Raw genomic sequence first — 14248 nt, 5'->3', positions numbered from 1 at the left:
TAACTCTATTGTCATAAAATAAAAATGACAAACCTGCTCTCTCTTCCAGCTGTCGCAGAGGTTTGCTGACAGTCTCCAGCTGCCTGTCTAAGTCAGCTTTCAGATAGTCCTCAGTCACCATCGCTGTGAGCTCCGCATGAACGGCTTCAGCCTCTTTCAGCTTCCCCTTCTCCTCCCTCAGCTGGACCGAGATGTTGTGGACATCTTCCAATTGTTTCTTCACCGCATCGGGCTGGGTACTGCTGGCTTGATGCCCGCTGAGCTGATCCTCCAGCTGAGCGGTGGTCTGGCCGAGAGTCCTCAACAGCTCTTGGAACTGCCCTGTCTTCACCGCAGCTTGGTCGATGAGGGCATCTCTCTGATCCAGCTGTCCTATAAGTCCTTGCCATTTTTCAGTAACGGTAGTGAGCTGCTCCCTCACCAGCTTCCCATTTGAGGGGTCCTGGTTATCTGATGAGTTTAAGATGGCAGATGCGGCTTCCTTTAGTTGCTCAAACTGAGGCTTGCGGCTCTTGAATTCGTTCTGTAGGATCTAAACAAGAGAAGAAGTAAAGCTGTTCAGTTTGTCCTATTTGATGACTGATTAGAATAAATACTCTTTTCATTACAAATTAATCACAGTAAAGTGACAGTATATGAGGAAAATAAATCATAATCGTACAAAATTAAAGTTGCATTTTATTAAGAAAAAATAAAATTACAGTTTTTTTGTACAGTAATATGTATATACCTTATATCTACCTATATACCTTTATTTCTAAAATGTTTTGAAACAACTTAAATTGTGTTTACCTGGACTTGTTGCTTCTGCATTTTCAGCATGTTGGGGTCAATAGAGAGCGGTCCAAGGACACTCATCATCATCTCCTTCTCTGACAGCCACTGACCAAGCTGAAGTTGAGTACTTTGGACAATGTCCAAATTTTTGTTGGACTGCTCCAGGTGCTGCTTCCTCTCCAAGGCGGAGCCACTGATATCTGCCCAAGCAGCATCTACAGCAACAGAGCATGAGTCAGCGTCATTCCGTGAAGTGTCCATATCTCACACTGTGCAGCATTTGGCTATCTAAAGGTGTTAATTTAATTTCAAAAAGCAGCTGCTTTGACATTCGACGACAGGCAGGGTGCATTCTGGACAAATCACTCGTCAATCACGGCCTCAAGAGATTTTAAACGTCAAATTATATTTATGGGATTCCGTAAAACAACAATGCTTACCAATTTCTGCCAACATTTGCTTCCATTTGTCAGCTTCTTGTGAGTTTGGATGAGTTTCAATCAAGTCAATGAGCTTCTCCCTCAGCTTGTGGAGCTGCTCTTTCTTCTGCTTCATGTCCTCTTCAAACACCTAAAGAACAAACAAATAATTACAGGAAAAAAAATATTATATGGTGTCTGTCTGTACGTTCGTCCGTCTTTATTGAATCAATATGAATTCTAATTTCACGCCCGTTAAATTCGGCCTGCGATAAAGGCTTGCATCTTTATATGGATTGAAGATATTAACGAGCAATATTCTGGCTCACTTCGCCGATCTTTAATTATATGAAATGAACTCAGCTCATAACAGTAAAATCCATGGATGCATCTTTTTTTTTTGCAGGATTTAAATATGACATTTTTACAGGATCATTTTTATTTTTTAGAGTACTTGACAACATCTGCTCTCATCACCTTCTGCTGTTCAAGTTGTGTTTTCACTGCATCTTTCTCTGTGGCACCATTCTTCCAAGAAGCTGCTGTCTTTTTCATGTCCTCCAGCCACGTCATCATGTTTTCCGTCTCCTTTTTGGCATCTTTCAGCTCCCGCACGGATCCATTCAGCTCAGCTGCTCGACTCTTCAGTGTGTCACCCAGACAGGAATAGCCCTCATTGACGAAGGACATATTTTGCTGAATTGTCATCAGCTCTGAGGATTTAACACAATTAAAACATTAATAGCGTGTCGTTTCTTTGTTTTACAAGTTCACACATTACTGACACAATGGTACACATTACAGACTAATGGGCCCAAACATATTTTCAGAAAGTGAGAGAACAATTTAAGATAAAAGTCGGTGTGTTTTAGTGACTTCATGACCTACTTTATATAAATCATATACATAAACTCACCTTGAATATTGCAAATCAACGAAGCTTACATTTCAGAATTATGTGAGGACACATACAAATATTTAGAAATAAAATTAAGTTCCAAAGCTTCTCATGCCAAGGTTTTCCCTGATATAGAACAAACAGTCCAGGCTTGACTTGACTGTATTGCATGCCCCTAATAACATTTCAGTACATTATCCAGTCCGACAACATAGCCAAACCGAGGAATGTTAATTTCATTCACTTTGCAATACCCTCTTGCACACTCAATTACCTTTATTGGTTAGGTAGGAATGGCTCGCTGGACCACCACCGTTAGTAAGAGCTAATGCAGAGACATGAGGATAAAGCTTAAGTCAAGGACACATTTCCCAGTTAGCAACGAATCAACATTAGCGTGCACAATAATAACAGTCTTGCAGTTTTTTTTATGATTCATACAGATGGTGTTGTGTGGGTTTACCTGTTTTGTTAGGGATCTTTGCTTTTGCAGGGGATGTGAGAATCGCAATGTGGCTACATAGTGAAGATCCTCTATTGTTCAAGTCCTGCACAGCAGGGCCTTTAGATGTCCATTCTTCCAGTAATCCCTATGAAAAAAAAAAAAGTTTTATTCATCACAATGTTGGAATAAATGGCAGCTGGAGAGATATAAAATCTTGGTTTCATTATATCTGTCATTTATATACAAATAAAATTTGGATCTATGCATCTGGTGACTCACAGTGATTATTTGGAGGTCCTTCTCCAAACTTTTTGCACTGCAACTTTTCTGCACCACGGGCACTTTCTCATTGGTCTCTTCTAGCCACTTGCTGAGAGCACTGGCCGCAGACCTGAACTCCCCGAGCAGGTCCTGACAGGATGATACCTCCTCTTCCCTGCAGAGGAGACAAAACAAGTCAGCAAGTGTCATGTGTTCACTCTGTGCACATTTTTCATGCGCAAAGTTAGGAAATGAAAAGTACTTTTCTTTGAGTGTGTCTTTGAAGGTGCTGAAGATGTTTGAGAGATTATCCATCTTGCTCTGCATCACTGCTTTGTTACCATCTTTGCTCATTTCACACAGCTCCTTCGACAACGTCTGCAACTTCTCCAAATTACTGGCATGTTCAGCCATCTCAGCTTTTGTTTTCTATAAAAAAACACATTCTTTGTTGTTTGTTTCAGCAACAGCAGCTAAATTGTATTTTTTTTTTGGCAGTCTACTCACCTGCGTTAACTCAGAGAGTTCTTCAAAGGTTTTCCCTGGCCCGTCGGTCTCATGTAGATCTTGCGAACGCTTCATAACAAACTGCTGGACATTTTCTGCGACCTTCTCAAACTGCTCCACCTTGTCTTTAAGCTGTTCCAGACGTGAAACTTTCTGCTTGTGCTTGTCACACGTGTCCAAGAAGCGCTGGGAGAGGGCATCCATCTTGGACTGCAGGAGTGCCGCGGATGTGGGGTCGGCTGTTTCCACAAACTTGGTCACTTTAGATTTCATGGCTGCGATGCTGCTCTGTCGACTTGCTATGTCCTGCTCTATGGCCTTTAAAAGCACAACATGATATATTTAGAATTTGACTCCAACACTGGAAAATTAACATGAAAGAAAAATACATACTGTTTCTTTGCTCAACATATCTGTGATGGATGCGGAGTCCAGTGGAATTGTGCCATTTTCTTTCACGCTGGTTTCCACTCCTTCCATCCATCCCATCATCTCATCCAGTCCGTCCTGAACACTCATGGAGCGAGTCAAAGTCATCTGCAACTTCTCATTGCGATCACTCACAGACTTGGACAAGTTGTCATACCGCTCCACGATGTCATCTGGAGCACAAAAACAAGTATCCAGTAGTCATTAAAACTTCAATCATCCAAATGATGATTTAAAAAGCAGCTATTAGGACATGTCGACTCTTACCTACTGTCTCTTGGATCTCATCTATGTTGCTCAGCAGGTTTCCATCAGATGAGATCAAAGAATCTGCTGTTTTGCGTAGCGTGTCAATAGCAGTCTGATGTCCGCTCATCTGACCTTGTAAAGCCTGCGGATGACAACAAGAAGTTCAGAGTCAAAATAAAGCTGTCGTTACAAAAATAATAAAATGCTTATAACAAATCAGATCTGTGGTGTTTCTTGCCTTGGTGTCCTCCAGCTGTGTCTGGAGAATTTGTGGCTCAGCAGCGATGGCCTCTGACTGCTGCTTCCTCGCCTCCTCTTCGGAACTCCCGAGCCACTTAAGTAGATCCGAACTTGAGTCATCGTATTTCTTATACTTGTCAACGACATCTTTGAGATTGTTGCCAAGTTGATTGCACTGAAATCAATTGAATGCTGATTTACGGTGTCGCATCGAATCAACATATTTTTCTAAAACAAATGCTGCTGCCAAGTGGTAGATACGTGTCACTACATGCAAGTGATTTTCTCAACCAAATACCTGAGAGTGAAGTGTCTTATATCGACTAGCTGCAGAATCTAGTTTGTCCTTGACAGCAGAACAAGTTCCTGAAGTATCCACTTGCATCAGATTATTTTTAGCCACTGGGTCAGCGACTCCACATGCTTTTGCTACATCCAGAACTTTCTGGCCCGAAATGGTGATGAAACGAAGGTCTCCCTTGTGAGAGATGACGTCCTCTGAAAAGCTCTTCTGTCTGACAAGTTTGTCATTGAGGATTTTTAGGGAACCCGCTGAGCCACCCAAATGCTCCACCTCACCCTCAGCCTGTTTTAACCAGTCCTCAAACTCTTTGCAATCATCCTGAAACTTCTTCAGCTCCTCCTGTACACATTGTACCTGCTTCATCTGCTGCTCAGCTTGGGTGAGAGAGGCATTGTAGCGCCCCTTCAGTTCCAGAATGTTCTTCTCCAGTTTTTCCTTTTCCTGTGGAGACAGAACATCGGCTTGCTTGTCCAGAAGAGCTTGGGCTGACTGGGTGGCCATGATCAAATCCTGTTGCTGGGACAGAATCTCCTGATGGTGAGCCTGCAGCAACAAAAAAAGACAACAAGTATAGTAAAAAGATGTTGTTACACTTCACAGCCATAAAAGCATGACAACTTCACACTCCGATTTGATCTGATGATTTGAAATAAATTCAATAGTAATATTGTATGTTAGGATGAACAGCAAAAACTTTTTTTTTGCCAAGTGTCAGGTTTGTGTGTCTTGTGATGCAGTAAATCAAACGTACCTTGACTCTTTCATACTGCTTGTCAATATCCATGCAGGCGTCACTTTGCCCATCAAAATCACTTTCACTTCGAAGTAAATTGTTTCCATTTGCATCATCCTTCTTTTCTTTCCGCGACTTGTCTAATGTCTCCTCTGGCAGGTTTCCATTGTCTTTGCTTATGAGGTCTGTTTCATCAATGCTTCTTTCATTTTGATCCCCAATATTTGAGATCCAACCTAGTAGACTTTCTATTTTGTTCTTGCTTTCCTCAAGATGCTCAACAGCTGCAGCCTGAATGGACAATTTGCCATAAAGTAGCACAATAAAATATTTGCATTTACATTCTAGTATGATACATTAAAGATGTCTAAAGGTGAACATTTGCTGACCTTTTCACTCTCCTGCTTTATAGCAGTGGTTACAACCTTCTCTAAGTCCTTCCTGGACTCCTCAGCTTGCTTTTGGATAAGCTTAGCTTTGCTTTTTGCTTCTTCCAACTTGGTCTCAATATCAGCAATTTGCTCCGCCGTCAACTTGCTCCGATTTTCCTCCAAAAACCTTTTCGTACTTGTTATGACCTCATTCAGCGCAGTGGCGTTTGTTAAGACGTCTTTTTGCAAGGCCTTGAAATGAGGCATAATGAAAAGGTTAGAACATGATGTCAATTAAAGCCAAAATGTTTGTTGTACCTGATGCTCCTGCTGGTACTGCTGCAGATCTGTGACGCACTCGGCATTACTAGCCTGCTGTTGGTGCCCAATCAAACGATTCTCAGTCAAAGTGAGACTGTCGCACACTTCCTCTAACTTGTCTGCAATCTCTTGCTGCCTTTCCAATATGAGCTGTGGACGAAAAAAGGCAAGGCCATCTGATTATTAAAAATACCTGCTTAGACAAAGCCAATACAAATATGCATCAGAAATCTCATTTGGCATAAGATCTGGTATGCTGTAAACATGCTGGCCAGTCATCGCATTGGTCTTGAGAAGAAACAAAGAACAGAGAGACGTTACACAGATTGAGTAAATGTATTAGATCACTGTGAAAGGAATTCCAGCAGTGTGCTGTTTCCAACGTTAATTGCACAAGGATTTCTTGGAGCCCTGTCGAACACAATCGGCAGAGAGGTTAGTGTAAAGCACTGGATCATGCCATCACAGTTTCTCGTCAGAACATCAGACAATTATATTCATAAATAAACAAATTAGATACAAACAAGATATAAACAAATAAGATCCATGCCAACACAGATGTTACATCATCTGTGATATTGAGCAGCATATCCACATGCAGACCTTCTTCTGGTCTTCCTTCTCCTTGGTGTCCAAGAGGACATCTAAGGTAGATCTCATGGCGACAAGTTTGTCCATCTGGTCCCTGAAGGTTCTCTGAGTGCCACTGAGGCACTTGAGGAGGCAACTGCTCTGAGCGGGACTCAATAAGTGAGCGTGCTCAGAAATAAAACTCTGGATAGCAAATGTGACATCCTCTAATTTGAGTTTAACATTTTGATGAAGATTACTCTCAGCATCCTGGAACAAGAAAAAAGGAGTACACGTGTTTTTTCCTCCGCAAGGAAAGTGTTGCTTCTTCCAAAGATGTTTACGTAAACCCGGTTTAGATCATTTACCAATTAAAATACCTTGTTTCTTTGGATGCAGCATTTGAGTGCTTCAACATCACAAGTGTTGAAATCCATATCTGCTATATTTAGTTCCTTTTGGATGAGGCCCACCAACATATCGAGATCAGCAAGATGTTTCTGGTATGTTGATTCCAAATATACCTGAAATCACAGTAAGAGCAAATCAACCCCAATGAAAATTCCCGCGCTGCATTTATTTCTGTTTCAAAACTCACCTTCTTACTATTTTCCATGGCCCGAAACAACGACTGAGTTTTTTCTGCACACTCTTGGCAAACCGTAGTAAAACTTTGCTGTAATTCCTCATATGTTGAAGACAGATCTTTACGGATTTGTGCGGGGATGTTCTCGTCAGGAGCATTTAAGAGCAGTTTGGCCTTTTCCATATCTTCAGTCAGGACACCGGCTAGTAAGTAAACTTGGGACTCTAGTGACTGTATGAAAGCAAATTTAAGAGTTAAAATGTACTGTACACTGACAAACCACAAAATTAAGTACACCTGCACAATTGTTGTATTTCGATATGATCATGCAGGTGTACCTAATGTTGTGGCTTCACTCCTTTGTCCTAGAATTGAGTTTCTAACCTGGATTTCATCTACTTGAATCTGCAATTCCTCCATGTTGGTGCCATTTGATTCTCCGATTAAAAGGTCTTTTCTAACATCGTCTAAAACATCGGCGTGATCTTGGAGTCTGCCAACACACTCGAGGTAATCCTGGGTAGAGAATATCTGTAGGAAAGCATCAGAAATGCACAAAAGATGTTTGAAAGGCAAACAGAGAGAAATTAGGTGTCATTTCTACCAAAGATGAGATGGTTTACCAGGTTCTTGATCTCGTCCACATTGTCGGCGGAGAGAATAGGCGACTGCTCTGCCAGCAGTTCATCCTCTGAGCTCTCCTCCTTGATACATTCCAGGATGTGAGTATCACTCCCTAAAGCACGGCTCTCCATCACTTCCTGGAGCATTGAGAGGTTTTGGCCTGAGGAGACACTTTGAAGTACCTGTAGAAACTGCATTTGGATGTTGGGAACAAGTGACTGCTCTTTCGCTTTTTCTATTGGAGATTCTGAGTTCCGTTCATCTTTTGCATCTTCATGATCTATTCCAGTTGGAGAGTTCTCCTTATCTTTCACAAGCATGGCTTCAGATGATCCTTCATATTTTGAAGGAAATATATCAGAGTCTTCTGCATCTCCGTTTGGAGTATTCAACTCATCATTTATTAGGAAGGGCTCAAACTGCTGTTCAAAACTTCCAGGTGGTGCATCAAAGTCATCTTTTTCAGATGGTGCATCAGAATCATATTTCTTTTTTCCAAGTGCTGCATCAGAGGCTTTATCATCTCTTCTAGACAGGATATTGGATTTCTCTTCAACTTTCCCAGTTAGATCATTCTCATCATCGTTCTCAGACACATCTTCAGAAACTTTTGCTATTTTAGTTGGAACATGGAATGTTTCTTCAATGTTTCCAGTCAGGGTATCAATGCACTCATCTTTTCCAAAGTGTTCTTTATTTCTTCTAGCTGGGCTATTGGACTCTTCTTCAATGTGTTTCGCAGGCATGTCACAGCCTTCTTTGTCTTTTTCCTCTTCATTTTTTCGAGTTTGGGCATCAAATGCTTTTATAGATGTGGCATGATACAGGTCTTCATTTCTTGTAGTTGGGATATCAGACTCTTTATTTTTTTGAATTGTGTCATGAGATGGCGTTTCATCTTTTATGAGTAAAGAATCAGACTCCTCTTCATATTGTACCGGCATGACATCAGATTCCACTCCATCTTCAGTCGGAGTAGAATAATTACCGTTATTATTTCCAAGTTGGTTATCAGACTTTGCAGCGTTTCCAGAGACTTGTTCATTTTGCCGATACATGGTACTAGAATCTTCTTGCATACTTTCAGCTGGCATTAGAGACTTCTCTTCATCCTTTGGAAGTAAGACATTTGACCTGATTTCATCTAATCTCATTGGAGGATCAGTCTCCTTTTCATCTTTTCTAATTTGAGCATCTTTTCTTGATGAGATATGAGACCAAAAATCATTGCCTTCAATTGGGATACAACATTCTTTTTGGGATATGCCAGGACACTCAATTATATCTTTTATAATTGAGACGTCAGACTCCTTTTCATATTTCACGAGACTTTGACCTGCAAACACGACCTCCCCCTCGTCTTCTCCTATTGGAGTAAAACAGTCGCCTTGAGCTTTTCCAGGTTGAGTATCAGAGCCTTCTTCATCTTGTTCAGACTCTGGTTCATTTTGTTGATTCGAAGTGCTGGACTCCTCTTCAATGATTCCAGTTGGCATTTCAGATGCTTCCTCAGTTTTAAAAAGTGACACTTCAGACACCTCAGTTAAGGCATTAGACTTTGCAAGAGTGGCATCCGAACCAATTTCATATTTTGCAGTTAAGACATTGGAATACTTTTGATCTTCTTCAGGGAGCATACAATAGCTCTCTCGATCCTTGTCCCTTCTAGTTTGGGGATCAGGATTAGGCTCACTAATTGTGTTGTTAGACCACTCTTCATCTTTCATTAGCAAGGCATCAGAATCGTTTTCCTCATTTTGAGGTGAGGCAACAGACAGCTCTTCATCGGTTACAGGTGGAGAATTACAACCACTCTCATTTTTTATAAGTGGGACATGAGACACAGCTTCATCCCTTGTGTTTGGAGAATCAGACTCCTTTCCAGTTTTCCTAATTGTATCAAAAGAGTAGTCTTCATCCTTTCCAAGGTGATCATGGGATTTGTTTGGTCTTGTTGAGTCATTTGGTCCATCTTCATTTTTCATTAGTGAGGCGTCATAAACCCGTTCATCTTTTTCTCGTGGGGTGCTGCAGTCTTCATCTATTACAATTGAAATTGTGATCTTGTTTTCATATTTTCCAGTTTTAGTCAACTCTTCATTTCTTTCATTTGATTCTCCAACCTCTTTTCCAGTTAATGCACCATCATTTTCACCCACTTCATCTTTTCTGATAAGAAAACAAGGCTTCATTTCATGGATTTTCCCCTCTTGTTGTGTGTCAGTTTTGTTCAAATGTTGTGCATCTAAACAGATGAGCTCTTGCTTCACTTTTTCAGCCAAGTCATCAGATCTCTCTTCATCTTTTACTGGCGGAGCATTATGATTTTTATCATCTCTTCTGGTCGGTATATCAGGCTCTTCTTGAAATCCATGAGATCCATCTTCATCTTTTGTTAGTGGTATATCAGAACTTTCTTCGTTGTTTGTAGTTAGGATATTGTATTCATCTTCGGTGTTTCCAGTGAGGGTATAAAACTCATCATGTTTGATGAGTGAGCTAATAGACCCATTTTCATCTTTTTCATGCAAAACAATGGACTTGACTTCCAAGTTTTTAGTTTGAGCATCAATCTGTTCATTTTGTTCTGTTGGAGCATCAGTATCCTGTTTTATAGGTTGGGTGCAAGACCTCACTTCATCATCTCCAATTGGCACGCTGGAATATTCTTTATCCTCTCCATTTAGTGAAAAGGTGTTCTCTTCATCTTTTATAGATGGGGCGTCATACCACTCTTCATCTTTTCTCGATGGGTTGTCAGAATTCATTTCAATGTTTCCAGGAACATTGTCTGCGTCATCCTCTTGAATATCTCCCCTTGGGGCATCAAACGACTCTTCATCCTCTTTAATTTGAACACCAAAGTCTTCTTCATTGTTTGTAACTGAGTTATGAATCTTTATTTTGTCCTTTCTGGCTGGGGCATCAGATTTATCTTCATCTCTTCTAGTGATGATGATGGACTCTTCTATCTCTTTCACTGTTAAGGCTTCATATTCGTCTTTCACATTTCCGGTTAGCATCCCAGGCTTTCTTTCATGGACTTCATCGTCAGTTTTATTTTTGTCTGAACTGAGAGCATCATCACTTCCATGAAAAGTTTTATTCAGCAAATAATCCGGAACTACTTGAGGTTCTCCATCTACATCCAACCCATTTTGATCAGTAAGTATATTGCCTTTGCGTTTCACTTCGATCACAGAATTCTGAGTGGAGTCTGGTGAAGTGGGTGGACTTGAAACTGATCCAGCCAAATTTATATTCTGTTGACATGTTTCTTCTACACACACCTCCTTTGATTTGTGATAGTTCTCCTCAGAATCACTTGATTCTGTTAGTTGTCTTTCTTCTGGGGGTACTGGACTGCATCTCAAACCAATCAGTGTTTGTTCCTGATGAACAAATTTGATATCACAGCTTTTATCATAAGGATTTTTTGCCGTAAATTCATTAGATGCAACAGATGGGAAGGATGATGGGTTCAAAACTCTTTCACTGAGCAAATCATGCTTTGAAGTATTGGGCTCAGGTTTGAGATCATAACCACTCTCTGAAGGAAGAAATATCTGCTGGAGTCTGTCGCCATCTTTTGTGACAGAGCTACCTTGTACATCACTGACCACATCTCCAGGTGATGAGCAGCCTATCTCAGCCTCGACAAAAGGGGAAACCAAAAATGATGATTTTCCCAATTCGCAAGTTGTCACATTTCCAGCTTTGTAGAAATCATACTCACTGGACATTGCGTTAACCTTGTAACATTGATTCGCATCGGTGGAAGACTCACTGTGGCTTTCTAGTGTAATAGCACGATATGAAGATGAAGCAGCAGTTTCATAGGACTCATCCTGCTTATCAGCCAGCAGGTTATTGACTCCATTAAGTGAGTTGGTGACATCAGAGAGTGAAGCCGATTCTTCCAAGTGAAGGACACACTCGGGAGAAACCTCTTCCCTATGAGAGGGTGACATCATCAGTGGCTCATGACCAGAAAGTAATGAAGAAGAATGATGATCACTTATCTCCATTAATTTTTTTTCTGCCTCGTCATCTAAAACAATATCATCCTCTATCAGGAGAGAAGACTTCCTCTTGGATGAATTATGTGTTTCTCGGTCTTCGTTCACATCAACAGGACCAAGATTATCATCATCCGGGTAAGGCTGGCTGCACCTTACTTCTGAATAAATCAAGTCTTCTGAATAAATGTTTTCCTCCGTCTCCTCAGTTGTTCCCTCCAGGTCATTGACAGATGTGTCATCCAAAATGCCCTTTTCTTCAAACTGTGAATCCAACTGAATATCACTGTGATGTTTTCCTCCCCTCAACACATCACCATCTGTAGTGTTATTGATCGTCCTTGATGCATTGCACAATGGCTCAGCACTAAGCTCTGCAGCAAGCTGATGGCTGCTTTCCTCTGAACACATTGATAGTGAGTCAGCATTACATCTGTTGATAAAAGCAAGCTCTTGGGTAGTTGGAATCTTGTAAACATCATTAGCATCATATTGATCCCCAATATATAAATGATCATCAAGCATTTGGTAGTCTGTTGGTCTTTCAGTAAGCATAACAGCTTCTGTGACATTGTCCATGCAATCCATTTTTAGATCATCATTTATATTTATGTTGTTGTCAAGTACCCCATCAAATGAGGGGACAAAATGATGAGGGTTCATTTTGTAGTTCTTTGTGTTTATCACCATTTCTTCTGCTTTCTCACTTATGAATGGCACCTCAAAGTCCTCCTGCTCCAAAAGATCTTCAGTATGGACAGTCCAAGGCACCATACTGTGTTGGGTGCTATCATATAATACAGAATCTTCAAGAAATAAATGGATCATTTTAATTAAGGGCTTGTCAAGTATTAAAACCCTATTTTGAGACTTTGGGTCGATGTAACTATTTATCATTAGGTAGGATGTAAAAAGCTGCTTTGTCTCCGAAGGAGTAAACACAACTCCATCATGGCTACGTCCATCTACTTTGAGTTTTCGATACATGAGCCAAGATGAAAACTTCTCATCAAGGTGATCAACATCGAGAAACTCATCAGGGATTTCGATGGATTTTAAGATGTCTGCCGTGTAAACGTCAATGTAACCATTTTGTACGGCACCATTGATATCCACAATCTCTGAATTTTCTGGAATATAAAAAGCTGACACTTTCCATCTACTGCTGAGCAGCCTGCTTTCAAACACATCAGTGCTGCGATGCTCATCGTATTCCGATGATGCGGCACTAAACTGGCATTCATTCGACCGAGGCAACACAAGGCCTACGAACTGATGCCTGTTCCCAAGTACAATGAGTGTACTGCTAAAACTCATCAAATCACACTGAACTTCTGCATCTACTCTTACTCCATCCCCATTGTCCAAGTTGCCAGAGGAAGAATTAACTTTTTGACTTGCTCTTGTATTATCCTTTTCTGTTGGGGCAGCAACATTTTCCTCAGCGGGATTCAACTTTAATATTCTGTCTAGGTTGTGGACAGATGTCATAGTGTGAACAGTTCTCCCTGGTGTCACTGATTTAGTTATGCACTCCAGTATCAGTCTATTAACCTGCATGGCTTCTAAATGGGACTCATTTGCATTAGAATGGTCGTGCGCCATTTTCTGCCTCTGGAGAATGTTAACATAGACAGAAGCAGGAATGAGCCCTTGCTGAAACGCTGTCTTAAGCGTCACTGTATCTCCTGAGTAGGTCACATTCAGTCCATCACTGACTTGCTTGACTTCTATCATCTTTACGACAAGCTCGTCGACCGTGGACGCATCCCTCGCTGCTGCTGCGACGTCGCAGATGGACACGGAGGTCACGTCTGAATCCTCTATGCGCTTGTTCTCCATGTTTAACTCCTGCAAATAATTCCCAGTTGTCGACGTGTGAGAAGCATCATGTTCGAGAACATCATCCCAGCACATCTGAGACTCAGGCTGAGACAGGTCTGGGGTCGGAAGGAGGAACCCAATTATGTCATTACTCAGGCCATCCATTGCTTGGGTCCAAATACAGTCCGCGCTACTGGTGGCTTTCACGTCCTATGAAAAAGGAGAATAATACCAGTTATTGTTGATCTGATTATCATGACACTTTATGTATTCAAAATCAGGGTAAATACGTACTCACCAGTAGACCAATATGTTAAAGATCACGTGCATGAGTTCAACACTGCATCAGCGTTGCGAACAAGAAAGTGTCAGGCCGTCAGCGTACAGTGAAAGCAATCATGCTTCGACTTGTTGCGGAAAGTGTTTGTTAGTCACATCACGCAGAATCAACCTTATTAGGTAGTTGAACATCAGCATAAAGACCGAAACAGACATGGCTAAGCATGTTTACAGCATACTCCAATGACCTGGTTGCAAATATCATTATGCATTTTTTTCAATTGAAAATAATGATGTAGCGCGATAATTAGAGACGTGTTGGATCGATTGCTACAAAGAAGAATGAAAAGGGGGTTATCATGCAATGAACAATCTGATAACACTCCGTGTGA

The 14248-nt window shown here is 41.1% G+C and overlaps 1 protein-coding gene across 12 annotated transcripts in view; it reads right to left on the bottom strand.

Annotated features, from left to right (window-relative positions):
- Positions 1-14248, bottom strand: part of dst (dystonin) — a 76073-nt gene that overhangs the window by 27185 nt on the left and 34640 nt on the right. For all 12 annotated transcript variants that reach the window (XM_061284789.1, XM_061284790.1, XM_061284791.1 and 9 more), the window contains 21 exons: positions 7734-13787; positions 7495-7641; positions 7123-7341; positions 6905-7048; positions 6558-6794; positions 5952-6104; positions 5652-5885; positions 5281-5553; positions 4524-5072; positions 4224-4400; positions 4004-4127; positions 3701-3909; positions 3308-3625; positions 3063-3229; positions 2819-2975; positions 2558-2684; positions 2369-2419; positions 1674-1909; positions 1218-1347; positions 793-992; positions 34-532 (listed from right to left, as the gene is read on the bottom strand). In XM_061284789.1, the coding sequence (XP_061140773.1) occupies positions 34-532; positions 793-992; positions 1218-1347; positions 1674-1909; positions 2369-2419; positions 2558-2684; positions 2819-2975; positions 3063-3229; positions 3308-3625; positions 3701-3909; positions 4004-4127; positions 4224-4400; positions 4524-5072; positions 5281-5553; positions 5652-5885; positions 5952-6104; positions 6558-6794; positions 6905-7048; positions 7123-7341; positions 7495-7641; positions 7734-13787 (10405 nt within the window). The remainder of the gene's footprint in view (positions 1-33; positions 533-792; positions 993-1217; positions 1348-1673; positions 1910-2368; positions 2420-2557; positions 2685-2818; positions 2976-3062; positions 3230-3307; positions 3626-3700; positions 3910-4003; positions 4128-4223; positions 4401-4523; positions 5073-5280; positions 5554-5651; positions 5886-5951; positions 6105-6557; positions 6795-6904; positions 7049-7122; positions 7342-7494; positions 7642-7733; positions 13788-14248) is intronic.

The sequence above is a fragment of the Syngnathus typhle genome, linkage group LG8 (assembly GCF_033458585.1).
Source record: "Syngnathus typhle isolate RoL2023-S1 ecotype Sweden linkage group LG8, RoL_Styp_1.0, whole genome shotgun sequence".
In the NCBI taxonomy this organism is placed as follows: Eukaryota; Metazoa; Chordata; class Actinopteri; order Syngnathiformes; family Syngnathidae; genus Syngnathus; species Syngnathus typhle.
This window is presented reverse-complemented; position numbering and strand designations above follow the sequence as displayed.